Genomic DNA, 27,321 nt, shown 5'->3' on the forward strand with positions numbered 1-27,321 from the left:
CTTGCCTTGAGAACCCCATGAACAGTATAAAAAGGCAAAATAATAGGATACTGAATGAGGAACTCCCCAGGTCAGTAGGTGCCTAATATGCTACTGGAGATCAGTGGAGAAATAACTCCAGAAAGAAAGAAGGGATGGAGCCAAAGCAAAAACAATACCCAGCTGTGGATGTGACTGGTGAGAGAAACAAAGTCCGATGCTGTAAAGAGCAATATTGCATAGGAACCTGGAATGTCAGATCCATGAATCAAGGCAAATTGGAAGTGGTCAAACAAGAGATGGCAAGAGTGAACGTCGAAATTCTAGGAATGAGCGAACTAAAATGGACTGGAATGGGTGAATTTAACTCAGATGATCATTATATCTACTACTGTGGGCAGGAATCCCTCAGAAGAAATGGAGTAGCCATCATGGTCAGCAAAAGAGTCCAAAATGCAGTACTTAGATGCAGTCTCAAAAACGACAGAATGATCTCTGTTCGTTTCCAAGGCAAACCATTCAATATCACAGTAATCCAAGTCTATGCCCCAACCAGTAATGCTGAAGAAGCTGAAGTTGAACGGTTCTATGAAGACCTACAAGACCTTGTAGAACTAACACCCAAAAAAGATGTCCTTTTTATTATAGGGGACTGGAATGCAAAAGTAGGAAGTCAAGAAATACCTGGAGTAACAGGCAAATTTAGCCTTGGAATGCGGAATGAAGCAGGGCAAAGACTAATAGAGTTTTGCCAAGAAAATGCACTGGTCATAGCAAACACCGTCTTCCAACAACACGAGAGAAGACTCTACACATGGACATCACCAGATGGTCAACACTGAAATCAGATTGATTACATTTTTTGCAGCCAAAGATGGAGAAGCTCTATACAGTCAGCAAAAACAAGACTGGGAGCTGACTGGCTCAGATCATGAACTCCTTATTGCCAAATTCAGACTTAAATTGAAGAGAGTAGGGAAAACCGCTAGACCATTCAGGTATGACCTAAATCAAATCCCTTATGATTATACAGTGGAAGTGAGAAATAGATTTAAGGGCCTAGATCTGATAGATAGAGTGCCTGATGAACTATGGAATGAGGTTTGTGACATTGTACAGGAGACAGGGATCAGTACCATCCCCATGGAAAAGAAATGCCAAAAAGCAAAATGGCTGTCTGGGGAGGCCTTACAAATAGCTGTGAAAAGAAGAGAGGCGAAAAGCAAAGGAGAAAAGGAAAGATATAAGCATCTGAATGCAGAGTTCCAAAAAATAGCAAGAAGAGATAAGAAAGCCTTCTTCAGCGATCAATGCAAAGAAATAGAGGAAAACAACAGAATGGGAAAGACTAGAGATCTCTTCAAGAAAATTAGAGATACTAAGGGAACATTTCATGCAAAGATGGGCTCGATAAAGGACAGAAATGGTATGGACCTAACAGAAACAGAAGATAATAAGAAGAGGTGGCAAGAATACACAGAACTTTACAAAAAAGATCTTCACGACCAAGATAATCATGATGGTGTGATCACTCATCTAGAGCCAGACATCCTGGAATGTGAAGTCAAGAGGGCCTTAGAAAGCATCACTATGAACAAAGCTAGTGGAGGTGATGGAATTCCAGTAGAGCTATTTCAAATCCTGAAAGATGATGCTGTGAAAGTGCTGCATGCAATATGCCAGCAAATGTGGACCACTCAGCAGTGGCCACAGGACTGGAAAAAGTCAGTTTTCATTCCAATTCCAAAGAAAGGCAATGCCAAGGAATGCTCAAACTACCGAACAGTTGTATTCATCTCACATGCTAGTAAAGTAATGCTCAAAATTCTCCAAGCCAGGCTTCAGCAATACGTGAACCGTGAACTCCCTGATGTTCAAGCTGGTTTTAGAAAAGGCAGAGGAACCAGAGATCAAATTGCCAACATCCACTGGATCATGTAAAAAGCAAGAGAGTTCCAGAAAAACATCTATTTCTGCTTTATTGACTATGCCAAAGCCTTTGACTATGTGGGTCACAATAAACTGTGGAAAATTCTGAAAGAGATGGGAATACCAGACCACCTGACCTGCCTCTTGAGAAATCTGTATGCAGGTCAGGAAGCAACAGTTAGACCTGGACATGGAACAACAGACTGGTTCCAAATAGGAAAAGGAGTGCGTCAAGGCCATATATTGTCACCCTGCGTATTTAACTTCTATGCAGAGTACATCATGAGAAACGCTGGGCTGGAAGAAGCACAAGCTGGAATCAAGATTGCCGGGAGAAATATCAATAACCTCAGATATGCAGATGACACCACCCTTATGGCAGAAAGTGAAGAGGAACTAAAAAGCCTCTTGATGAAAGTGAAACAGGAGAGCAAAAAAGTTGGCTTAAAGCTCAGCATTCAGAAAACAAAGATCATGGCATCTGACCCCATCACTTCATGGGAAATAGATGGGGAAACAGTGGAAACAGTGTCAGACTTCATTTTTGGGGGCTCCAAAATCACTGCAGATGGTGACTGTAGCCGTGAAATTAAAAGACGCTTACTCCTTGGAAGAAAAGTTTTGACCAACCTAGATAGCACATTCAAAAGCAGAGACATTACTTTGCCGACTAAGGTCCGTCTAGTCAAGGCTGTGGTTTTTCCAGTGGTCATGTATGGATGTGAGATTTGGACTGTGAAGAAGGCTGAGCACCGAAGAATTGATGCTTTTGAACTGTGGTGTTGGAGAAGACTCTTGAGAGTCCCTTGGACTGCAAGGAGATCCAACCAGTCCTTTCTGAAGGAGATCAGCCCTGGGATTTCTTTGGAAGGAATGATACTAAAGCTGAAACTCCAGTACTTTGACCACCTCATGCGAAGAGTTGATTCACTGGAAAAGACTGTGATGCTGGGAGGGATTGGGGGCAGGAGGAGAAGGGGACAACAGAGGATGAGATGGCTGGATGGCATCACTGGCTTGATGGACGTGAGTCTGAGTGAACTCCGGGAGTTGGTGATGGACAGGGAGGCCTGGCGTGCTGCGATTCATGGGGTCACAAAGAGTCAGACATGACTGAGCAACTGAACTGAACTGAACTGAATGTGTATGTTTCAATGCTACTGTCTCAATTTGTTCTACCCTCTTCCTCCACTGCCTCCACAAGTCTGTTCTCTATGTCTGTGTCTGTATTGCTACCCTGCAGATAGTTTCATCAGTACCGTCTTTCTGGATTCCATATACATGCAATATTTGTCTTTCTGACTTCATTTTGTATCATAGGCTCTAGGTTTATTCACCTTATTAAAACTGAGTCAAATCCAGTCCTTTTATAGCTGAATAATATTCCATTGTGTATATGTGTCTTTTCAATTAATGGAATAGCAGATAGTGATTAATTCTTTGATGGACCTAAGAGCAATTGTTGATTTAGTTATTCAGCTTTTTTCTTGGGAGGATGGTAGTAGACTGCTGCTCTTGATTTTTGTAATTGATCTTGTGTCTGGTAACTTAACAGAATCTCTTATTAGTTTTAATTATTTGTTAATTCTATATTGAATTTTCTGTGTCACCTGAAAGTAATTACATTTTATATCTTTCTTCACAATTGCGTCTTCTGTTTTTTTTTTTTCAGCTGCATCATCATAGGAATCTTGCTTTCCTCAGTGACTGTTAAAGGTCTGTAAATAATTTCTCAGTACAGTGGCCAAGTAGATAGAATAAATTCTTATTTGACCATTTAGATCTTCACAATCAACGAAAATTTTTTTATAATTTATAGACTCTCCAGTGATGTGTTTTCCTTAGAGTTTAGAGTTCTCCCTCTTTTGTGTCTAATTTCTCATCCGTATTTGAAGATTCAACGTGTGTGTACATGTGCTCAGTCACTCATTTCTGTCTGACTCTTTGCAGCCCCATGCCCTGTATCGTCTGTCCCTGGAATTTTCCAGGCAAGAATACTAGATCAGGTTGCCGTTTCCTGCTGCAGGGGATCTTCCTGAATGAGGACCACACCTGCGTCTATGGTGTCTCCTGCATTGGTAGGTGGATTTTTTACCACTGTGCCACCTGTGAAGCCTGGAGATTTAATGGCCCCTTATAAAAAAATTTTTTAATGATCAGGTTGGACATTACCATTCATAGAATCAGGTTAATAAAGTTTTCAAAAGTTTTAATTTTAATGAAGAATGGTGGCTGAATGTATATTATCAGATGTGAAATGGATTGCTAGTCCAAGTTTGATGCATGAGACAGGGTGCTCAGGGCTGGTGCACTGGGATGACCCTGAGGGATGGAATGGGGAAGGAGGTGGGAGGGGGCTTCAGGATGGGGAACAAATATACACCTATGGTTGATTCATGTCAATGTATGGCAAAAACTACAATATTGTAAAGTAATTAGCCTCAAATTAAATTAATTAAAAAAAAGAATGGTAGTTGAATTATGCTTTTATATGTGTGTTGAAATAATATAGTTTTCCTTTTAAATCTATCAATGTGATAAATTACATAGATTTTCTAATATTAAACCATCTTTGGATTCTTAGGATTAATTCAACTTGGTCATATATGTTATTTTTTTTACATATTAATGTGGATTTGGTTTGTCAGTGTAATTTTTTCCTGACTTTTCCAGTGTATCAAGTAGCTTCCTCCTTTCAGATATTCAAAGTTTTTGAAATATTCTTGTCTATAAACAAAGGATTTTCCTTTAATAAAACTGTTATTCTCTTTGTCTCTTTTTCCCTCAGGAAAAATATCATACTAGTGCTATAATAAACTATAATAAATAGTTTAATTTACTATTTACTAAAACTATAATAATAAACTAGCACTATAATAAACTATAATAATAGTTTAATTTACATCTTATTAAGTAGTTTATAAATTCTATTGACAGGATACAGTTAATTTCCTGAAATGTTGTGGGGAAATTAACAAGATGGTACCAGTCAGGCTTTCATTAATTTGTTTCACAAATATTTATTAAATGTATATTATGTGTCAAATACTATTCTAGATTCTGAGGATACAGCAGTCAAAACAAATCCCTGCCTTGACAGAACATCTTGGTGATATCCTTAGGATTTAATAATGGTCTCAGAATATGAATGGGTCTTTAGTGATGTTCCACAATACATACAAAAGTAAATTATTCTTGTCTAATGGTCGTTTCATGTCTAGGATCAAAGCTTTGATAAACCACTTTTAATCAATGATAAGAAACAAATTTTACCTCCTTACTGCTTTGGATCATAGCTCATTGAAAAATTATCTTATAGTTTTTTTTTATTATAGTTTTTGTTAATATGAAGTATTCTTTCATAATAAAAATGAAACCTAAATAATTCTATCATAAAATTATTTCTATTGTGGATTCATAAATATTTTTCAAGTGGCTTAGAAAAACTTTGATTTTGTTAATATACCAAGGGAATTTATAGCACACTTTGAAAGTGTTTCTTAAAAAGCCAATAAGTAAGGTGTTCCCTAGTAGCCTAGAAGTTAGGATTTGGCACTCTCTCTGGTGTTACCTGGGTTCAGTTCCTATTTGGGGAAGTGAGATCCTGCAAGATGTATGGCATGGCCAAAAAAAGAAAAAAAAGAGCAAGTAAAAATATGCATTTTATTTTATGGTTAGTTAATAAATGGGTTTTTCTAAGATAGGAAATGGTATATTCATTTTGCTTTAAAGTAAAACTAATTAGAACTAATAAACTCAAGTATTTAGGAAATTTACAACTTTCATACATTCACATATATTTCAAAGAGCTTTATAATAGACAATGTATATAGCAAATTAAATCCTAAATAAATGTTTGCCAACTATGTATAACATTGAATCTCAGTTCTGATGCAGTCCCTAGTTTAAAATATAGATAAGATCATAGCTAATCCAAAAATTGCCAAACTGATTGCAGAAATCTTGGTACCGAGAGCAGGGACACTGTCTTCTGGCATAGGAATAAACTTGATTGCTTGTGCAATGTTAGAAACCTCTGAGGCGAGATTGGCTTCATTGATGGCTTGGACTGCAATATAGAAGTTGGTGCCATTTTCTATTCTAAAAGGTTTTGGTTTAAATTCAAAATTTTCTACTGAGCCAGCCTCCTTAGGTTTTAAACTAGAAGTATTCACTGAAATCGCATTGTCAAAATCTTCTTGGAGATCCAGGAAACTCTTACTTATTCTTATAATGTATCTGTTGGCTGGAAAACACATAGATATTTCATGTACGTTAGAATCACTACATGCGTTATTGCTACCACACTGTTTTACATTTAAGGGTCCATCAGAAATGTACACTGGGTTTTTTGTCTGGTTATTCCATCTTCTTTATTTTAAGAGCAAATATGTGAACAGTTTTTTATCTAGTTATCTAATCACAAGGAATTTAATTTAAAATTGCATAGTACTAAAAATGTACTAAATTTTTTAAGAAATAGAAATATGAAGAACTGAGTCTACTTTTGATTTAGAATAAAGAACACAATAATGTTTAAGAATAGTAAAGACCTTATGTCTGTGCTATTTTCCGTTAAGCTGAGAGAAGGAGTTATAAGATGGATGAGTAAGAGAGCAGATAAATAGAGTAGGAACCAGGGATATGGACAAAGAGCAAACGGAGGCAAAGAGTCTGGAATGTGTACTAATTAAACATGTTTAAGAGCCAGGCAGACTTTGACTAGTACCTTAGTTCTACTACTTTCTAGCTATAAGAAAGAAAAATTTATTTAATATTTCTTAGTTTTCTTAACTATCAAAAGAGAATCAATCATTCATTTCATCTAGCAAATATATATGGAGTGCTAGTGATGAAAATTATATGTGAGAATGTATGAAAAGTGTTTAGCACAATGCCTGGGACTTCATAAGTGTTTGAAATATTAGTTATTATTATTGTTACTTAATCAAGAAAGGAAAGAAAGATAATACAAATATTTCATTTCAAAATGCTTTTAGAAATCCATCAGAGCCATAGATAAAGAAATATATTTTAACATTATGAAATGTTGTGAACAATAAAACATCGAATGTCTTCTTTTGAAGTGAAGACTTTATTTCATGAAATGTTGAAGATGTTTTAAGTATGTGGTGAATAACTTAAATTTAGGATTTTTTTTAAAATTCAGGACCTGTGCATTAACATCTGAGTCTTTTAATAAATACATCTTATCTATCTGATCTATTCCGCTACTCTTCACATCCTCTCTGCATTTAATTTTGGTGGGTCTATCTAACTATCCATCCATCCCTTACTTTAATTCAAATATTTCATTGTGAAATTGTGTTTTCTTGACTTTGAGCATATTATTTGGTTCTTTTTCTCCCTGACATGAATCCCTGGAATGTGCCTCCCTCTCCCTATCTATGCAAATTGTACTTATTCTTCAAGGCCCAACGGGAGGTCCAGTTTCTCCTTGAAGTCTTGATCATGTGTTTCATCACTTGATGACTCTCTTCCATGAACTCTTACTGCATGGGAAGGAGCTTTCCAGTTTTATGTAGGTTCAGTTTATCTTTTCAATGTGAATTACTTCTGGGCCCCCAAAGACACATGAAAAATGCTCAACATTACCAATCATCAGGAATGCAAATCAAAACTACCTTGCACCTGTCAGAATATGTATTATTAAAAAAACAACAAAAAATAAGCGTTGGCCAAAATTTAGAGAAAAGGGAACCCTTTTGCACTGTTGGTGGGAATGTTAATTGCTGCACCACTATGGAAAACAGTACAGAAGTTACTAAAAACATTAAAAGTAGAATGATCATATGATCCAGCAATTCTGCTTCTGGGTATTTTTCTCAAGAAAACAAAAACATTAATTCAAAAAGATATATGCACTTATATGTTCATTGTAGCATTATTTGCAATAGGCAAGATACGGAGCAGCCTAAGTGTCCATTGATAGGTGAATGGATATATATATGTATATATATATATATAAATAACATACTGGAGTGGGTGGCCTATGCCTTCTCCAGGGGATCTTCCCAATCAAGGAATTGAACTGGGGTCTCCTGCATTGCAGGTGAATTCTCTACCAGCTGAGCTACTACAGAAGCCTTGTATATACATACACACAATGGAATATTAATCAGCCATAAAAAGAATGAGAGCTTGTATTACGTGACAACATGGATGGACCTAGAGGGTATTATGCTAAGTGAATTAAGTCAGACAGAAAAGACAGATACCATGTGATTTCATTTATATGTGGAATCTAAAAAACAAAACAAATGAACAGTATAACAAAATAGAAATAGACTCATCAATACAGAGGACAAACAATTATTTTGCCAAATGGTGGGGGAGTGAGTGAAGTCTGTAAGGGAGATTAAGAGGTACAAACTTCCAGTTACAAAATAAATGAGTCATGGTGATGAAATGTACAAGATGGAGAATGTAGTCAGTAATACTATGGTAACTTTGTATGGTGATGGATGGTAACTAGAGTTAAAGTGGTGATCATTTTGTACTGTATAGATACATCAAATCACTGTGTTATGTATTCAGAACTAAAATAGTGTTGTAGATCAATTGTACTTTAATAGAAATATTAATTTTTGACCAAAAAACGTTTATCCAGTTGATGCCCCAAATGACAAAATTAGAGGATCATAAAATATTAGAATTATATCTACTTGTTTTAGTAATTCTAGGTTGTCTAGTCTGATTTGCATATATGACAGATATAGAAATTGGGTCCCAGTAAATTTAAGTTTTCCATTCAAAATTATATAGGCTATTCATTTATTTTTTGAGATACTGCTACTTCCTCCTTTTGTAATGCCTAAGGGATTTGATAGAACTACGATATCTTCCTGTTAGTTAACAAGAGGGAGATCAGATCCCACCTATTATAGGCGTTTGAGGTTAAACACACTGAAGTTCTTTCTTTTTCAATGTGTGTATGAAATACTTTCTTCCTTCTTTTAGTTCCTGTAAGCAAATGGCAACCCACTCCAGTGTTCAACCCACTCCAGTGTTCTTGCCTGGAGAATCCCAGGGACAGAGGAGCTTGGTAAGCTGCTGTCTTTGGGGTCGCACAGAGTCGGAGACTACTGAAGCGACTTAGCAGTAGCAGCAGCAGTAGCAGCAAGCAGCATAAGGGACATTTATTATGAATCCAGTCTTAATCTAAAGGCTTAATCTTAACTGAATTCAAGTTAGAACTAAACATATAGTCAGATAATTTCATTTATGGCTTTTTCAGTGAAAGTATGTATATATTTTCACCATAGTTTTAAGGGTCATAATGTATTTCAGAAGCTGTCATGGTAAGAGTCTCAGTACTGAAGTACAAAGAGCTCTTTGTAGGTATTTTATGTTTCCTTTGGCTTCAGAATGATTTTTTTTCATTGTGTAATAATAACTAAAAGAAATATAAGTATATGGGAAATGAAAATTAAGAAGCATCATTTCTTTTGAGAGCATATAGTGAAGGGTGTATTATAATCCAAGTGAAGGAGCATTGAAAGTCACTTTTAAGCAATGGCAAGCTCTGAATTAATTGTGTCTATTGATATGCATATTACTTTCATTTTACCACCTTAAAGGAAAAATAACAAGACTGGCTCTACCCCATGAGAATCTTCTAGTCTAGCACAATTCTGGAATATGATAGTCATTCAGTATTTAATTTAGTTAAATTTAAAGCAAAGCTAAAAGTGATTTAAGCTTTTTGGAATGAGGGCAGTTTATGAGGAACTTTGAATGAATGAGATATTTTGGCCTTGAAATTTAATTCAAACTCCATAGCTAAATCTCTGCTCATGATCCTCTTTCTGGGACATCTTCACTTAAATTCGTTAACTTCTTTCATTCTTCAAGACTTAGGTCAGGAATAGTCTTCCCTGAAAAGTTCTTTAATATACCTTGAGATCTTAACCTTCAACTATTAATAGAAGTGGCCATCCGATGGTGTATCTCATTATATTCTATAAAATTATCTTTTATTTCCAGGAACTATCTTCTCTACTTAACTGTTGAGAGTAGGGTTTATTTCTTAAGAACCTAATAGTGTTTGAAATTCAGTAAAAGGTCAATGAATGAATGAAATTGTGTAAGTACAGAAATACATAGAAAAAATTTTCTCTGTTAGGAAATCAGTCTTCTCAAAGAATTTCTAAGATAGTTCATGTTGTGAGAGGCAGTTTGGTATAACAGAGTCTGATGAGAGTGAGTTAGACTTCTAATTTATTAAATACAGAAGTAATTTGGGCCAATCCATTATCTCTTGGGGCTTAAGTTTTCACATATGAAAACAGGTAACCAATAGTAGACAATCTATACATGTTATTTACAAATAGGACATTAGAGAATTTTGAGGAAATGAAAGCCTGTGGGATTTCTTTTAGTAAATAATATTTTAAAATATAATATCACACTTACCTTTTCCTTTATCTAGGACATTGCCAGGGGCTGTCCATGAGAGTTGAATATGATCTTCTTTAAATTTTGCTTCAAGGTCTATAATTTTATTGGGTGGGAGCACAGAAGGGTGATTACCAGGAGGAGGAGCTCCTGATACAGTAAATGACCCTCCAGAGGTTAGTCTGCTAAAGTCTTCTATGTCAGCTTTTGCCAGGTCATCTTTGACTTCAGGTCTGGGTGGGTTCAGTATAATTTTACCTACCAAAAAAGCAATCTTGTAACTTTTCATATTGCTATATCTATTCTTGTAATCTCATTTGCAGCTATAGAGAGGTTAATATTGAGTGATAGTAGCAGCTATTAAAAAAGTAATAACTTTTAGTGAAAAAAAGCTTGTTTTATTGGTGTTATTTTAAAATTGATAAGGAGACATTATGAAATATTAGTACTATTGTTTAACCCATCTTTATTCTTGACTCTAAATTCTTTGAGGACAAGGATGGCCCCTTATTTATCTCTGTAGCTCTAGTATATAGCAAAAGCTTGCCACAGTAAAATTTTTTTTCAGTGTAATTGAAATGAACTGAGGGAGATGTAAACTAGGTCCCTCATCATAAATATGGTTTTGAAACATAAAGTTGATTATATAACTCTATACTTAGGTTTTCCATGCTAAGTTGCTTCAGTCATGCCCAACTCTTTGCAACCTCATGGACTGTAGCCAGCCAGGCTTCTCTGTCCAGGGTGATTCTGCAGGCAAGAGTACTGGAGTGGGTTGCCATTTCCTCCTCTGGGAGATCTTTCCAACCCAGGGATCGAACTCATGTCCCTTACCTCTCCTGCACTGGCAGGCAGGCTCTTTACCACTGGTGCCACCTCCATGGTACCTTTCAATTTGAATGCTTGTCACATATAATTTACCTAGATAAATGACATATTTCTATTTTAATGCCACTTACCATTTTCAATATAGCCTGGTACATACAGGGCTTTGTTGTGTGGTTGTCTTAAACTTAGCCTAGCCGTGTTGTTTCTTGCCTGGGCAAGTACTTTTAAACTGTATCTACCATTTCCATGGTAATCTGTAAAATATCTTGAATAGATGCCATCATTCTTGACAGTATCAGCACCTTGATATTGAAGTATAATATTAGATATACCACAAAGTAAAAATGACATCAACTGTTTATGAGCCCTAGTGATGGAAGCTATTTTGGGGGATAGTATAGCACAATTTTTTAAGTACATGAATCCAGTAATCAGGCCACTTGGGTTCAAAGTCTGGTTTGGCCACTTGCCAACCTTTGACTTTGAAAAAGTCTAATTCATAGCAAAACTTTCAATTAATATTAGTTATTATTTTTTCATAAGAGAATCCTATCAAAATAAGGAAAATGTAACTAAACTGGAGAAAGCAAATGTAAAACACTGATACTAATGAAAATAGAGAAAAATTGTACTCTGTTATATGGGAAAAGTAAAATTATTCATAAAATTTAAAGAAGATAAATATGCTTATGTTCATGCCTAGACAAGATAACTAAGTGAAAGGTTAAAAATTTTTTAAAGCATTACAATTAAATTTAATTCACTTAAAGTATGTTTCTTTGAATATATAGGAAATCCTGACTTCTAAGACATGTGACTGTAGTGGAATTTTAAGTTTAGTGAAAGTTGATACAGATTCTTATTACCTGCACCATTGTCCCAGAGCTCCAATGTTACTTGATGTCCATCTTCGGTTTCTATAATGGCTATTACACTGATTCCCAGTACAGGCAAAAACCCTTGACTGACTTGTGCATAAACAATCACTGGGCTAGGGTAATGGGCTGTATTTTGACTCATGTGAGCTGTTGCAGTTACTGGGGGTGTAGTAGGACTTCTTGCTCGAGTAGTCACTGTCACTGTTAGTATTTGAGAACTGGCATGATTATTTAGAAGGCTGTAAGTCCAAATACCTGTCTAAAAATTAAAAAAAAAACATCTATTTTAGAGCTTTTGTAATATCTTCCTACTCCTATATGAGATGTTGTCTTCATTTTTTTCCTTAAAATTGGTTGATAAAGCATGGAGAAAATAAAAAATATTCTTACCTCTGCAATACCAGGTATTCGCAGACGAGCAGAACGAGTATTTAGCTTATCTTCTTTGAAATCTGAGGTTTTATATTTCTTTCCTTTTGGATCCTGGAGAAGAATTTCTGGCTTTTTTATTGTCCATGTGACAACAAAGAAAGTGTCATTTCCAATTGTACTATCCACAGGCACTGTACCATTTACCCATTTCTTTCCTGTAATTTCCAAGGCTTTGCTTTCCAACTGTTAATGTAAATATAAACAACAAACACATGAGACTGATTTGTTATTACAGTTAATAAGGTTTCAAAGTTTAGTCAGTTCAGAGAAATTCTAAATATACTATTAAGATTTTAATTAACATAACCAAAAGTTATGTTGAATGTTTATATTGATTAAACATAGAAGAATCACAAGAAAAAAGTGGCTATAAGTATTACAAAAAGCAAATTCAGTAGGATGTTTTTCTTCTGGAACCTGAAATGTTTTCAGACAGATGGGTTATTTATTAGAGAAAGAAGTTACTATTTAGGGTAATAAAAATTTGTTATAAGTGTGAAAAGGCAAAGAATTTTTTAAGATACTGACCTGAACAGTCTGCTGAGTGATACTGCCACTTCTAGATGAAATTCTACTGAACGCATTAGTAAGGCCATTTATGTCTTTATTGGCATAAAACCGATGTCCTCCTAAAATGGAATTTTATTTCTTTTATAATACTAATTTTAGTTTATTTGAAAAAATTTTACTGAAATATATTTGATTAACAAAATGTTAGTTTCAGGTATGTAGCAAAGTGAATCAGTTATACAAATACATTTATCCATTCTTTTTTTAGATTCTTTTTCCATATAGGACATTACAGAATATTGAGTATAGTTCTCTATGCTATACAGTAGGTCTTTATTATCTATTTTATATACAGTAGTGTTTAAATGTCAATCCTAATCTCCCAGTTTATCTCTCCCAGCTCCTTTTGCCCCTGGTAACTATAAATTTGTTTTCTGCGTCCGTGACTCTGTTTCTGTTTTGTAAATAAGTTCATTTGTACCATTTTTTTTTAAAGATTCCACATATAAGTGATATCATAGATTTATCTTTCTCTGACTTACTTCACTCAGTTTGACAATCTCTAGGTCCATCCGTGTTGCTGCAAATGGCAGTATTTAGTTCTCTTTTATGGAGAAGGCAATGGCACCCCACTCCAGTACTCTTGCCTGGAAAATCCCATGGACAGAGGAGCCTGGAAGGCTGCAGTCCATGGGGTCGCTAAAGGTCGGACACGACTGAGCGACTTCACTTTCACTTTTCACTTTCACGCACTGGAGAAGGAAATGGCAACTCACTCCAGTGTTCTTGCCTGGAGAATCCCAGGGACGGGGGAGCCTGGTGGGCTGCCGTCTATGGGGTCGCACAGAGTCGGACACGACTGAAGCGACTTAGCAGCAGCAGCAGCAGTTCTCTTTTATGGCTGAGTCATATTCCATATGATTCTAATTTTAAGTGGGAAAATCATATTTGATATTATACTCTTATCAATATACTATCAAATACATTTAAAAATTTCTTTTTAAACTTACAAAAGATGAATTTTCCATACCTTAGGAACTTTTAGTATATCAGTATCCTAGATGTAATCCTGCAATAACTAAACCTTGCTCAAAATATCTTAGAATAAAGAAAAAAACTGGCCAAATAATATTATTTTAAAATCAATCATTAGATTTAAGTGCTTGCCACATTAGTAAAGCTTATCTAATCACCAAATAATAATATGACATATTATTAATAATATAAATTAAAGACAATTTAAAACTAGCTGCTTATTTTCTAGTTATATTAAGATATACCAAAACAATTAGAGAATGACAGTGTAGAATAAAGTAAAATTGATTAAAGAAAGTGAAAGTAAAGTGAAAGTGAAGTTGCTCAGTTGTGTCCAACTCTGTGACCCTGTGGACTGTAGCCCACCAGGCTCCTCCGTCCATGGGATTCTCCAGGCAAGAATACAGGAGTGGGTTGCCATTTCCTTCTCCACAGGATCTTCCTGACCCAGGGATCAAACCCAGGTCTCCCGCATTGCAGGCAGACACTTTAACCTCTGAGCCACCAGGGAAGCCCTAAAATTGATTAAGTGCAGATACTAAATGATGCAAGAGTTAATGAAGAGGGAGATGACTTCGGTGTCAGGAGCTGGAAAAGAGTGGATTGCAGAGAACAAGATCTGGTATTCAGTTCTCTAACTATGCTGTGTTGTGCTTAGTTGCTAGTTGTGTCCGACTCTCTAGTTGTGTACAACTCTTTGAGACCCACGGACTATAGCTTACCAGACTGTCTGTCCCTGGGGATTCTCCAGGCAAGAGTACTAGAGTGGGTTGCCAGCTCCTCCTCCCTGGATCTTCCCAACCCAGGGATTGAATTGGGTCTCCTGCATTGTAAGTGGATTCTTAACCATCTGAATCACCAGGGAAGCCCAAGAATAGTGGAGTGGGTAGCCTATCCCTTCTCCAAGGGATCTTCCTGACCCAGGAATCAAACCCAAGTCTCCTGCATTGCAGGCAGATTGTGGATTCTTTACCAGCTGGTAAAGAATAAGACTTCCTTATGGCTCAGACGGTAAAGCGTTTGTCTACAGTGCGGAAGACATGGGTTCGATTCCTAGGTCTGGAAGATTCCCTGGAGAAGGAAATGGCAACCCACTACAGTACTCTTGCCTAGAAAATCCCATGGACAGAGGAGCCTGGTGTCCATGGCGTCGCAAAGAGTTGGACACGACTGAGCAACTTCATTCACTTTACCAGCTGAGCTACCAGGGAAGCCCTGTCTTACTATATTGCCTTGGGCAAATAATTTGTATTCTCTAGATTTTACATTTATTCCTCAATAAAATAGTGCTAGCTGAATCTCTACTGTAATATTGATCAGGTAAGATACTGAGTAAGAATTTTGGAACTCCAGTTGAGTAAGTCCAGTAACCATGAGAGCAAAGGTTCATCTTGGTGGTAAATGTGATGAGAAATGAATGAAGACAACACATATGGACTAATGTTAGAAGAAGCTAGTATAGGTAGAAACAGAGAGAAGTGAAATGGGGTGAGGAAAGATATTAATTTGAAGGATGAATAAAAAGAAAGGACAAAGATGAATCTTTTAGGACAGGAAAATTTTGAGCAGTTTATAGTTTAAGGGGAAAGAGTCCCTGGAATGAGAGAAACTGAAAAGGTATTTTCTATTCAAACTCTATTCCAAAGGTTTACCTGTAATATCTGACAGTGTCTCCAGTTCTTTGGCAGCAGAAGGTCCCAGAGCAATGGTGTGAATGATCACACCACTTTGTTTTACCTCCTCAATGCATAAGTGTATTTCATTATCTTCCCCATCAGTTAGTAGTATGATTTCAGAACCAGAAGTGCTCTGGTTACTCTGAATAATTGCCTAATGTTGAAAAACCAGACTATTGTTAATAATTAGAGAATATCTTATCTAAATACATATAAACTAAGAATAAACCTTTTCTTTAATCTTGGAAAACTCTTTAGGCCTATACATCAGAGTAGGCAAAAGGAAACTTCATGTTGTCATTCCAGGTTGAGCTAGCTTGGAAATGAGTGTAATGTACAATGGTCTTATAGGTTTCCAAAGGCAGAATGTTAACAGTGCTGTCACATATACTCAAGCTATCCAAGACAGAAAGAATATAACGCTTAGAACACTAACACAATAAATATTCAGTGAATGCTAACTATTATTATTATCTCAGAAGATACTTGGGGTGGAGCCCGATGACCCAGGCAGTTTTGGTAATTTGCAGACTAGACAACATTTGTAAAGCCATGACTGAAGGGAGGTGTTCAAAGTTACATGATGTGACTTGTGTCTTTTTACGCATTTTGGTTGATAATTAAAGAATCTTAGGATTTCCTGGAAAAAACATTGACCTGTCATGAAGAAGGAGCTCATGAATTTATCAAATACTGTAATTTTGGGAGCGTGGTATTTTCCTGATTTTTTACCAAGAGTAGTGGCTAACACAATTTACTCAGAGAAATTGAGAGTAAATTCTAGCTCTTCCATTTGATGAATTGAATAGCTAGTGTTTAGTCCCTGTAGTATGTGTATATATAAAATATATTATATATGAGTATAATTAATATTTATAATAAAGTTCTATAAGAAGTTCGGTGTAATGATTACTTTTTTGAACTTTGGAGTAAGAAAGACCAGGTTTTGATCATGGTTTTGCCAATTACTGATTATATGACCTTGAGAAAGATATTTAATTACTCTGTACCTCAGTTTCTTTATGTGCAAAATAGGCATAATAATAGTGCTTGATTAAAAATTAATGGTAGCAATAAAGTAAGATTATGAATGAAAAGCATTTAACATAGGCACTAATGTAGTATATGCTCAATAAATTTCAGATATTATTGTTATGATTCTCTAAGTAAAAGCTTGTATGATTTCATTACATAAGTAATTAAGAGATTTTTATTTGTTTGACTGTAATTTGATATAATCTCTTCAGCAATAGTCTGTGGTCAAAATGTCATGACACATATTAAAACATTAAGAAAAACTTATGAAATAATATGTGCAAACATTATAACACATTCCCAAGATATAATGCAGTCATATTTTAGAATTGAATAAACATATATAAGAATTATCATTTTTAATAGCAATCCTTCCTTGAACACTTGCTTATCATTTTTATTGAATTATAGTTGATTTACAATGTTAGTTTCAAGTGTACAACATAGTAATTTGCTATTCTATGAATTATACTGTAAAGTCATTACAAAATAATGGCTATATTTCTCTGTGCTGTACAACATATCCTGTTGTGTATTTATTTTATATGTAGTAATTTATATTTCTTAATACCACACCCTTATCTTGCACCTTCCCCTATTCTCTCCCCATTGGTTACCACTAGATTGTTCTCTATATCTGTGAGCCTGTTTTGCTATATACATAATGTTTGTATAATTTTTTAGGTTCTGCATATAACTGATAATAGAATTTTTGTCTTTCTCTGCCTGACTTATTTTATTAAGCATCGTACCCTCTAGGTCCATCCACATTGTTGCAAATGGCAGAATCTCATTTTTTTTTATTGCTGAGTAATAGTCCACTGTATATATGTATAAACATACATACACACTAAATCTTTATTCATTCCTCTCTTGATGGACACTTGGTTTGCTGCTCTATCTAGGCTATTGTAAATGATGCTGCTATGAACATTAGGGGAGCACTTATTTATCTGACATATTTCTCAATTAAATGAGATAAGTACTATTGCTTTTTTTCCTTCAAAGGAAAAGAAGTGCAAGAAGGCAAAGTAGTTGTCTGAAGAGGCTTTACAAAGAGCTGAGGAAAGAAGAGAAGTGAAAAGCAAAGGAGAAAGGAAAAGATACACACAACTGAATGCAGAGTTCCAGAGAATAGCAAGGAGAGCCAAGAAGGCCTTCTTAAATTAACAATGTAAAGAAATAGAGGAAAACAATAGAATGGAAAAGACTAGAGATATCTTCCAGAAAATGGAGATATCAAGGGAACATTTCATGCAAGGATGGGTACAGTAGAGAACAGAGTGCTAAGGCCCTAACCAAAGCATAAGAGATTAAGAAGAGGTGGCTAGAATACACAGAGGAACTATACAAAAAGGATATTAATGGCATTGATAACCCTGATAGTGTGGTAACTCACCTAGAGATGGACATCCTGGAGTGTGAAGTCAAGTGGGCTTAGGAAGCATTACTATGAACAAAGCTAGTGGAGGTGATAGAAGTACAACTGAACTATTTCAAATCCTAAAAGATGATGCTGTTAAAATGTTGCACTCAATACTTCAGCAAATTTGGAAAACTCAGCCGTAGCCACAGGACTGGAAAAGGTCAGTTTTCATTCCAATCCCAAAGAAAGGCAATGCCGAAGTATGTTTAAACTACTGAGTAATTGTGCTCATTTCACATACTAGTAAAGTTATGCCAAAATCCTTCAAGCTGGCCTCAGTAGTATGTGAACTGAGAACTTTCAGATGTACAAACTGAATTTAGAAAAGGCAGAGGAATCAGAAGTCAAATTGCCAACATCCAGTGGATCATGAAAAAAACAAAAAATTTTTTAAAAATCTGCTAAAGCATAGTCAATGATTGACTGTGTGGATCACAACAACTGTGGAAAATTCTGAAAGAGATGGGAATACTAGACCACCTTACCTGCCTCCTCAGAAACCTGTATGTAGGTCAAGAAGCAACAGTTAGAACCTTACATGGAACAACTGACTGGTTTCAAATTGGGAAAGGAGTGTGACAAGGCTGCTTATTTAACTTATATACAGAGTACATTATGCTAAATGCCGGGCTGAATTAATCACAAGCTGGAATCAAGATTGCTGGGAGAAATATCAACAACTTCTGATAAGCAGATGATACCACTCAAATGGCAGAAAATGAAGAGGAACTAAAGAGCCTCTTGATGAGGGTGGAAGAAGAGAGTGAAAAAACTGGCTCAAAACTCAGCATTCGAAAAACTAAGGTCGTGGCATCTGACCCCATCACTTCATGGCAAATAGAAGGGGAAAAAGTGGAAACAGTGACAGATTTTATTTTCTTGGGCTCCAAAACCACTGCAGACAGTGACTGCAGCCTTGAAATTAAAAAAAAAAAATGCTTGCTCCTTAGCAAAAGAGACACAGATGTAAAGAACAAACTTTTGGACTATGTGGGAGAAGACAAGGGTGGGATGTTTTGAGAGAATACCATTGAAACATGTATATTGCCATATGTAAAACAAATGACCAGTGGAAGTTCAATTCATGAAGCAGGGCACTCAAAGCCAGTGCTCTGGGACAACCCAGAGGGATGGGATGGGGAGGGAGGTGGGAGGAGAGTTCAGGATGGGGGGAACATGTGCACCTGTGGCTGATTCATATCGACGTAGGCAAAACCCACCACAATATTGTAAAGTAATTATCCTCCCATTTAAATAAATGAATTAATTAATAAAAAGATGCTTGCTTCTTGAAAGCTATGGAAAACCTAAACAGCATATTTAAAAGCAAAGACATCACTTTGCTGACAAAAGTCAGTCTAATCAAAGTTATAGTTTTTCCAGTAGTCATGTACAGTTGTGAGAGCTGGACCACAAAAAAAGCTAAATGCTGAAGAATTGATGTTTCTGAATTGTGGTGCTGGAGAAGACTCCTGAGTGTCCCTTGGACTGCAAGGAGATAAAATTAGTCAATTCTTAAGGGAATCAACTCTGAATATTCATTGTAAGGACTGATGCTGAAGCTGAAGCTCCAGTACTTTGGCCACCTAGTGTGAAGAGCCAACTCATTGGAAAAGACTTTGATGCTGGGAAAAATTGAAGGCAAAAGGAGAAGGGGGTGGCAGAGGATGAGATGGTTAGATAGCATCACTGACTCATGGACATGAATTTGAGCAAACTTTGGGAGATAATAGAGGACAGAGGAGCCTGGTGTGCTGCAGTCCATGTGGTCACAAAGAACTGGATACAACTTAGCGACTGAACAAAAACAACAAGTATTACTTCTCATATTCCATTAATTGAGGAAACTGAGATTTTTTTGAGTTGAGTAACTCACCCAAGGTCATTTAGCTAGGGAATAACAGAATCACAGTCCCAGGTTTGTCTGGGTCTGGAACTTGTGTATTTTCTTAAACCTGTATGCTTTACGGAAAATAAACATCATGAGGAAAGCTAGGAGTTTGCATTAACTAGTGGCCCAGATGAGAGTAATAATCTCCATTTTTTAGCTGAGGCAGTGAGAGGATCAGGGAAGGGAAACAGTTTTCTGTTTTTTTTTTTTTGACTGAAGGAATATAAATAGGCTTAAACAGAGGCTATCTTAGGTTGGAAGAGATTCAGATGAGTACTGGAGGCAGTTTAATATAGTGCTCAAAAGTTGCTCACAACTTTTCATTTCACAATTTTTATTTCAATAAACTTCTACCTATGTGTTTTGAGTTTCATACTATACTTAAGCAACTACCTCTATTTTTGTGATTTTAAATGTCAATTTAATTGGATGAACTGGGGTTTTCTTTATCCATAATATAAAAATATTAGTAATCTCCCTCTCCTAAAATCCCTTTAACAGTATTATTTTATCCTCATAGAAATTTGGACTATGGAGTGATAAAGAAATGAGGACTTTCTCAATAAAATCATGATGATTATGTTTGCACAGAATTTTTCTTCCCTTTAACCACTCCTCAGTGCAATGCAGTACCTCAGGAGTATGAACAATAGGTGATAGAATGTCTTTAAAAATTATTTAAATGAGAGTTCAAGATGGCAGAGCAGAAGGATGTGTGCTCATCTCCTCCTGTGAGAACACCAAAATCTCAACTAGTTGTTGAACAGCCATCAACAGGAAGATGCTGGAATGCACCAAAAAAAGATACCCAACATCCCCCCTTGGCATAAGCCCGCTTGGAGGTCACCATTAACCCTAGAGCCTGTAGACCCCAAGTCTGGGTCACCTCAGGCCAAACAACTAACAGAGAGGGAGCACAACCCTACCCATCAGCAGATAATTGGGTTGAAATTTATTGAGCAAGGTCCTCCCCACCAGTGCAAGACCTAGTTTTCCCTACTGCCAGTCCCTCCCATCAGGAAGCTTACACAAGCCTCTTAGCCTCCTCCATCAGAAAGCAAGACAGAAGAAGCAAGAAGAACCACAATCCCACAGCTAGAACAAAAGCCACATTACAGAAAGTTAATGAGGATGACAAAGCAGAAGGTTATATTCCAGAGGAGGGGACAAGAAAAAAACCCAGAAAAACACTAAATGTTGTGGAGATAGGCAAATTTCCAGAAAAATAATTCAGAATAATGATAGTGAAGATGATCCAGGATCTCGGGAAAAATGGTGCAGATGCAAAAAATGTTTACCAAAAACCTATAAGAACTAAAGAACAAACAGAGATGAATAATACATTAGAAGGAGTCAGTAATAGAATAACTGAGGCAGAAGAATGGATAAATGACCTGGAGGACAGAATGGTGGAAATCACTCCCATAGAACAGAATAATGAAAAAAGAATGAAAAAAAAAATGAAGATAGCCTAAGAGACCCCTGGGACAGCATTAAACACACCAACATTCACATTTTGGGGTCCCAGAAGTAGAAGAGAGAGAGGAAGGACCTGAGAAAATATTTGAAGAGATAATAACTGAAACTTCCCTAACATGGGAATGGAAATAGTCAACCAAGTCCAGAAAGCACAGAGAGTCCCAGGCAGGATAAACCCAAGGAGGAACACACTGAGACACATAGTAATCAAACTGACAAAAATTAAAGACAAAGTAGAATATTTAAAACAACAAGTAAAAATGACCAGTAACATAAGAGAACTCCCATCAGGTTATCAGCTGATTTCTCAACAGTAACTCTATAAACCAGAAGGGAATGACATGATATATTTAAAGTGATGAAAGGGAAGAATCTACATCGAAGAATATCCTACATAACAAGACTCTCATTCAGATTTGATGGAGAATCAAAAGCTTTCCAGATAAGCAAAAGTTGAGAATATTTAGTGCCACCAAACCAGCTTTACAACGAATGCTAAAGGAACTTGTAGGCAGGAAACAAGATAAGGAAAAGACCTACAAAAAATAAACCCAAAACAATTAAGAAAATGGTAATAGGACCATCAGTTCAGTTCAGTTCAGTCGCTCAGTCGTGTCCGACTCTCTGCGACCCCATGAATTGCAGCACGCCAGGCCTCGCTGTCCATCACCAACTCCCGGAGTTCACCCAAACCCATGTCCACTGAGTCGGTGATGCCATCCAACCATCTCATCCCCCGTTGTCCCCTTCTCCTCCTGCCCTCAATCTTTCCCAGCATTAGGATCTTTTCCAATGAGTCAGCTCTTCACATCAGGTGGCCAGAATATTGGAGTTTCAGCTTCAACATCAGTCCTTCCAATGAACACCCAGGACTGATCTCCTTTAGGATGGACCAGATGGATCTCCTTGCAGTCCAAGGGACTCTCAAGAGTCTTCTCCAACACCACAGTTCAAAAGCATCAATTCTTCGGTGCTCAGCCTTCTTCACAGTCCAACTCTCACATCCATACATGACTACTGGAAAAACCATAGCCTTGACTAGACGGTCCTTAGTCGGCAATGTAACATCTCTGCTTTTAAATACGCTATCTAGGTTGGTCATAACTTTTCTTCCAAGGAGTAAGCATCTTTTAATTTCATGGCTGCAGTCATCATCTGCAGTGATTTTGGAGCCCCCCAAAATAAAGTCTGACACTGTTTTTACTGTTTCCCCATTTATTTCCCATGAAGTGATGGGACCGGATGCCATGATCTTCGTTTTCTGAATGTTGAGCTTTAAGCCAACTTTTTCACTCTCCTCTTTCACTTTCATCAAGAGGCTTTTTAGTTCCTCTTCACTTTCTGCCAAAAGGGTGGTGTCTTCTGCATATCTGAGGTTATTGATGTTTCTCCCAGCAATCTTGATTCCAGCTTGTGTTTCTTCCAGTCCAGCGTTTCTCATGATGTACTCTGTCTATAAGTTAAATAAACAGGGTGACAATATACAGCCTTGATGTCCTCCTTTTCCTATTTGGAACCAGTCTGTTGTTCCATGTCCAGGTCTAACTGTTGCTTCCTGACCTGCATACAGATTTCTCAAGAGGCAGGTCAGGTGGTCTGGTATTCCCATCTCTTTCAGAAATTTCCACAATTTATTGTGATCCACACAGTCAAAGACTTTGGCATAGTCAATAAAGCAGAAATAGATGTTTTTCTGGACCTCGCTTGCTTTTTCCATGATCCAGTGGATGTTGGCAATTTGATCTCTGGTTCCTCTGCCTTTTCTAAAACCAGTTTGAACATCAGGAAGTTCATGGTTCATGTATTGCTGAAGCCTGGCTTGGAGAATTTTGAGCATTACTTTACTAGCATGTGAGATGAGTGCAATTGTGCGGTAGTTTGACCATTCTTCGGCATTGCCTTTCTTTGGGATTGGAATGAAAACTGACCTTTTCCAGTCCTGTGGCCACTGCTGAGTTTTCCAAATTTGCTGGCATATTGCGTGCAGCACTTTCACAGCATCATCTTTCAGGATTTGAAATGGCTCTACTGGAATTCCATCACCTCCACTAGCTTTGTTCATAGTGATGCTTTCTAAGGCCCACTTGATTCACATTCCAGGATGTCTGGCTCTAGATGAGTGATCACACCATCGTGATTATCCAGGACATGAAGATCTTTTTTGTACAGTTCTTCTGTGTATTCTTGCCACCTCTTCTTAATATCTTCTGCTTCTGTTAGGTCCATACCATTTCTGTCCTTTATCGAGCCCATCTTTGCATGAAATGTTCCCTTGGTATCTCTAATTTTCTTGAAGAGATCTCTAGTCTTTCCCATTCTGTTGTTTTCCTCTATTTCTTTGCATTGATCGCTGAAGAAGGCTTTCTTATCTCTTCTTGCTGTTCTTTGGAACTCTGCATTCAGATGCTTATATCTTTCCTTTTCTCCTTTGCTTTTCACTTCTCTTCTTTAGGACCATAGTGAAGTCGCTCGGTCGTGTCCGACTCTTTGTGACCCCATGGACTGTAGCCTACCAGGCTTCTCCCTCCATGGGATTCTCAGGCAAGAGTATTGGAGTGGGTTGCCATTTCCTTCTCCAGGGGATCTTCCCCACCCAGGGATCGAACCCGGGTCTCCTGCATTCCAGGCAGACACTTTAACCTCTGAGCCACCAGGGAAGCCCATACATATCCATAATTACCTTAAATGTAAATAGATTAAATGCACCAACTAAAAGATATAGACTGGCTGGGCAGATAAAAGCATGTGCATGTAGGTACTTCCACTTACCACATCACTCTGCTTGACCCCCCAAACTGTATGTAATTATTTTACATTGTTAGGTTAATTACAGCCTGCATTTGTAATTATCTTTTATTTTTTGTCTAGCTATTGATTGTGAAAACAGATAAACATGTTTTATTATTGAAAAAAATTATTTAAATGCTCACAACCCTCGTTAGAGAGCTGGACAATATTAAAAGTAATAATAAATGCAAATGATACTTATAAAAGTATTTTTATTTTACCTGAAATCCTGCTTTGAGCCCCCTACAAATTGAAGTTCCACCATCAGCTGCTTGAGGCAGATTTGCAGTGATATTTTTGTAAACATTATCATCAGTTATTTTTGTTAGATGATTTTGGATTTTAGCAACACTGTCAAATGTAACCATCCCAACCAAGGATCCCTTTTCAATAATTTGAATCAAGAATAATTCTGCTGCTTGATTCATTCGAAAGAGACGATCTTCCTGTAAGAAAAGAAAGTGAAAGTGAAGTCGCTCAGTCGTGTCTGACTCTTTGCGACCCCCGTGGACTGTAGCCTACCAGGCTGTTCCCTCCATGGGCTTCTCCAGGCAAGAATACTGGAGTGGATTACCATTTCCTTCTGCAGGGGATCTTCTCGACCCAGGGATCGAACCTGGGTCTCCCGCGTTGTGGGCAGATGCTTTAACCTCTGAGCCACCAGCGAAGCCCCTATTTGTTTTAATATCCCTAAGAAATTATTATAATTTAAACTAAAGGGATTAAATAATTCCAGTAATCACTGAATCAATTATTGTGGCATGTCTGAACAATCCCCGAGTTTCCTCCAATCTTGACAGACTGGTGAAAAGAAAGTTCATGGCCAGAGAGAATGGTAATAATTGATTACTGTATTTTAGCATTTAACTTCATTATATTAAAAAGAAATATTAAAGAAAAACTTAAAAAGTCAATCATGTCATACTTGAGAAAGCCCTGAAAATGTATACTATCTTCTTTAACAATAAGTAAATAATTTAAAATGCACACAAAAATGTTGCAGTGTAATTTTTGAGAAGTTGAAAATCATCAAAATGTCCATTAATCGGGGGTTATCTGACTAAATTATCGTTTGTGCATATGATACAATCATTAAAATATGTTTCATGGAATCATTTTTTCCCCTGGGGAGTGTTTAAGGTATAGGAAGTAAAAAATCATATTATGAAATATTATGTAAGATAATCACATTTTTGAGGAGGAAATACAAATGCATAAACAGAAAAAAAGAATTATGCTCAGTGGTGGAATCATAAGTGATTTTCATTTTTTCTTTTTGTTCAGTTATATTATTTCTTGTTTGTTAGAACTAAAAGTTAAAAGAATAAATGTCATCCATAATCCAATAACCTTAATATAACAATTACTTTTATTTTAGTATATTCTAGTGCTTGTCCATACAAAGTCATTGATTAAATTTATTAGAATAATAAATTTTAGTTAGCTTAGTAAAATTAAACCTAAGATTAAATTATACTTCTATTAGCTTAAATATCTAATTTAAAAGAGCTAAAAATAAAAATCTTACTGAAGACATGCTTCCAGATTTATCAAGTACCAAACAAACTACTCGCTGTTTGGACTTGAGCAATGAAAATGTAGGACGAGTCGGTGGATTCATTTCTGTCATGGGAGACGTATTCTGAAAGTCAGTAGAGTTCATGATTACATCCCATGTGCTTTTGCCATTGCACATTTTGTTTTGTAGGTTTGGAGCTTCCATATTGTGTGTTTTTTCTGTACAAAATTCAGTCACCTGGAAAAAAATCAATTGAAAGACAATTATACAGTAACTGATGCATTACCTCCCTTTCCAAATATACAGCTGGCTGTGTTATACATCCTTCACAGATTTTATCTCCTGATAATTAACAATTATTTCATAATCTAACATTCTCACATCTGTTTTGCATACTTTAGTGGAGAAAAAGCAAAGTAAAATCATATGCACTGGAAAATTATTTGGTAATTTTTTTAGGTGTGGGTGTCTGACTCTTTGTGACCCCATGGACTGTAGCCTGCTAGAGTCCTCTGTCCATGGAATTCTCCAGGCAAGAATACTGGAGTGGGTAGCCATTCCCTTCTCCAGGGAATCTTTCTGACTCAGAGATTGAACCCAGGTCTTCTGCACTGCAGGCAGATTCTTCACCATCTGACTTACCAGGGAAGTCCTTGGGGGATGATGGTGGCTGACATCATCTTAACTGCTTAACTTCTTACTTTCCCTTCTAGAGTCTTGGGGAATTCAAGCTTTGAAATAAATTTAATGGAAAAAGGGGTAGGATTTGTAGTAACTTCTAGCTGACCCCTAAAAGTAGGCTAAAGAAAACAGCCTTAATTGCCTAAGTATTTGCTATCTCTTTATAATTTATTGGGAAACTTGAAAACAAATAAGTAACAACGTTACATTGTTATTCTGAATGTTATTGGCTCTGTGAACTCAGACATAATTAAAATAATACTCCTGAAAAAGTAATGACAATGTGGGAAGAAAAGAAATGTGATGCCTCCTTAGGAAGCATCACTATGAACAAAGCTAGTGGGTGATAGAATTGTAGTTGAGCTATTTCAAATCCTAAAAGATGATGCTGTGAAAGTGCTGCATGCAATATGCCAGCAAATTTGGAAAACTCAACAGTGGCCACAGGACTGGAAAAGGTCAGTTTTCATTCCAATCCCAAAGAAAGACAATGCCCAAGAATGCTCAAACTGCCGCACAGTTGCACTCATCTCACATGCTAGTAAAGGAATGCTCAAAATTCTCCAAGCCAGTTTTCAGCAATATGTGAACTGTGAACTTCCAGATGTTCAAGCTGATTTTAGAAAAGGCAGAGGAACCAGAGATCAAATTGCCAACATCTGCTGGATCATCGAAAAAGCAAGAGAGTTCCAGAAAACCATCTATTTCTGCTCTATTGACTATGTCAAAGCCTTTGACTGTGTGGATCACATTAAACTGTGGAAAATTCTGAAAGAGATGGGAATACCAGACCACCTGACCTGCTTCCTGAGAAATTC

General features: G+C 36.7%; 1 protein-coding gene and 1 non-coding gene across 2 annotated transcripts in view; both read right to left on the reverse strand.

Annotated features, from left to right (window-relative positions):
- Nucleotides 1-5,559: 5,559 nt before the first annotated feature.
- Nucleotides 5,560-27,321, reverse strand: part of LOC120856911 (calcium-activated chloride channel regulator 1) — a 33,585-nt gene continuing 11,823 nt past the window's right edge. Inside the window, exons 6-14 of the mRNA XM_040232400.1 lie at nt 25,832-26,059; nt 24,525-24,749; nt 15,662-15,839; nt 12,993-13,093; nt 12,423-12,647; nt 12,021-12,291; nt 11,286-11,456; nt 10,345-10,584; nt 5,560-6,154 (exon numbers count right to left, since the gene is read on the reverse strand). Of these exons, the coding sequence (XP_040088334.1) occupies nt 5,814-6,154; nt 10,345-10,584; nt 11,286-11,456; nt 12,021-12,291; nt 12,423-12,647; nt 12,993-13,093; nt 15,662-15,839; nt 24,525-24,749; nt 25,832-26,059 (1,980 nt within the window). The 3' untranslated portion in view covers nt 5,560-5,813. The remainder of the gene's footprint in view (nt 6,155-10,344; nt 10,585-11,285; nt 11,457-12,020; nt 12,292-12,422; nt 12,648-12,992; nt 13,094-15,661; nt 15,840-24,524; nt 24,750-25,831; nt 26,060-27,321) is intronic.
- Nucleotides 24,102-24,173, reverse strand: TRNAS-GGA. Its single transcript has one exon. It is a non-coding gene; the product is annotated as a tRNA-Ser (tRNA).

Source organism: Oryx dammah, unplaced genomic scaffold (assembly GCF_014754425.2).
Source record: "Oryx dammah isolate SB20612 unplaced genomic scaffold, SCBI_Odam_1.1 HiC_scaffold_28, whole genome shotgun sequence".
In the NCBI taxonomy this organism is placed as follows: domain Eukaryota; kingdom Metazoa; phylum Chordata; class Mammalia; order Artiodactyla; family Bovidae; genus Oryx; species Oryx dammah.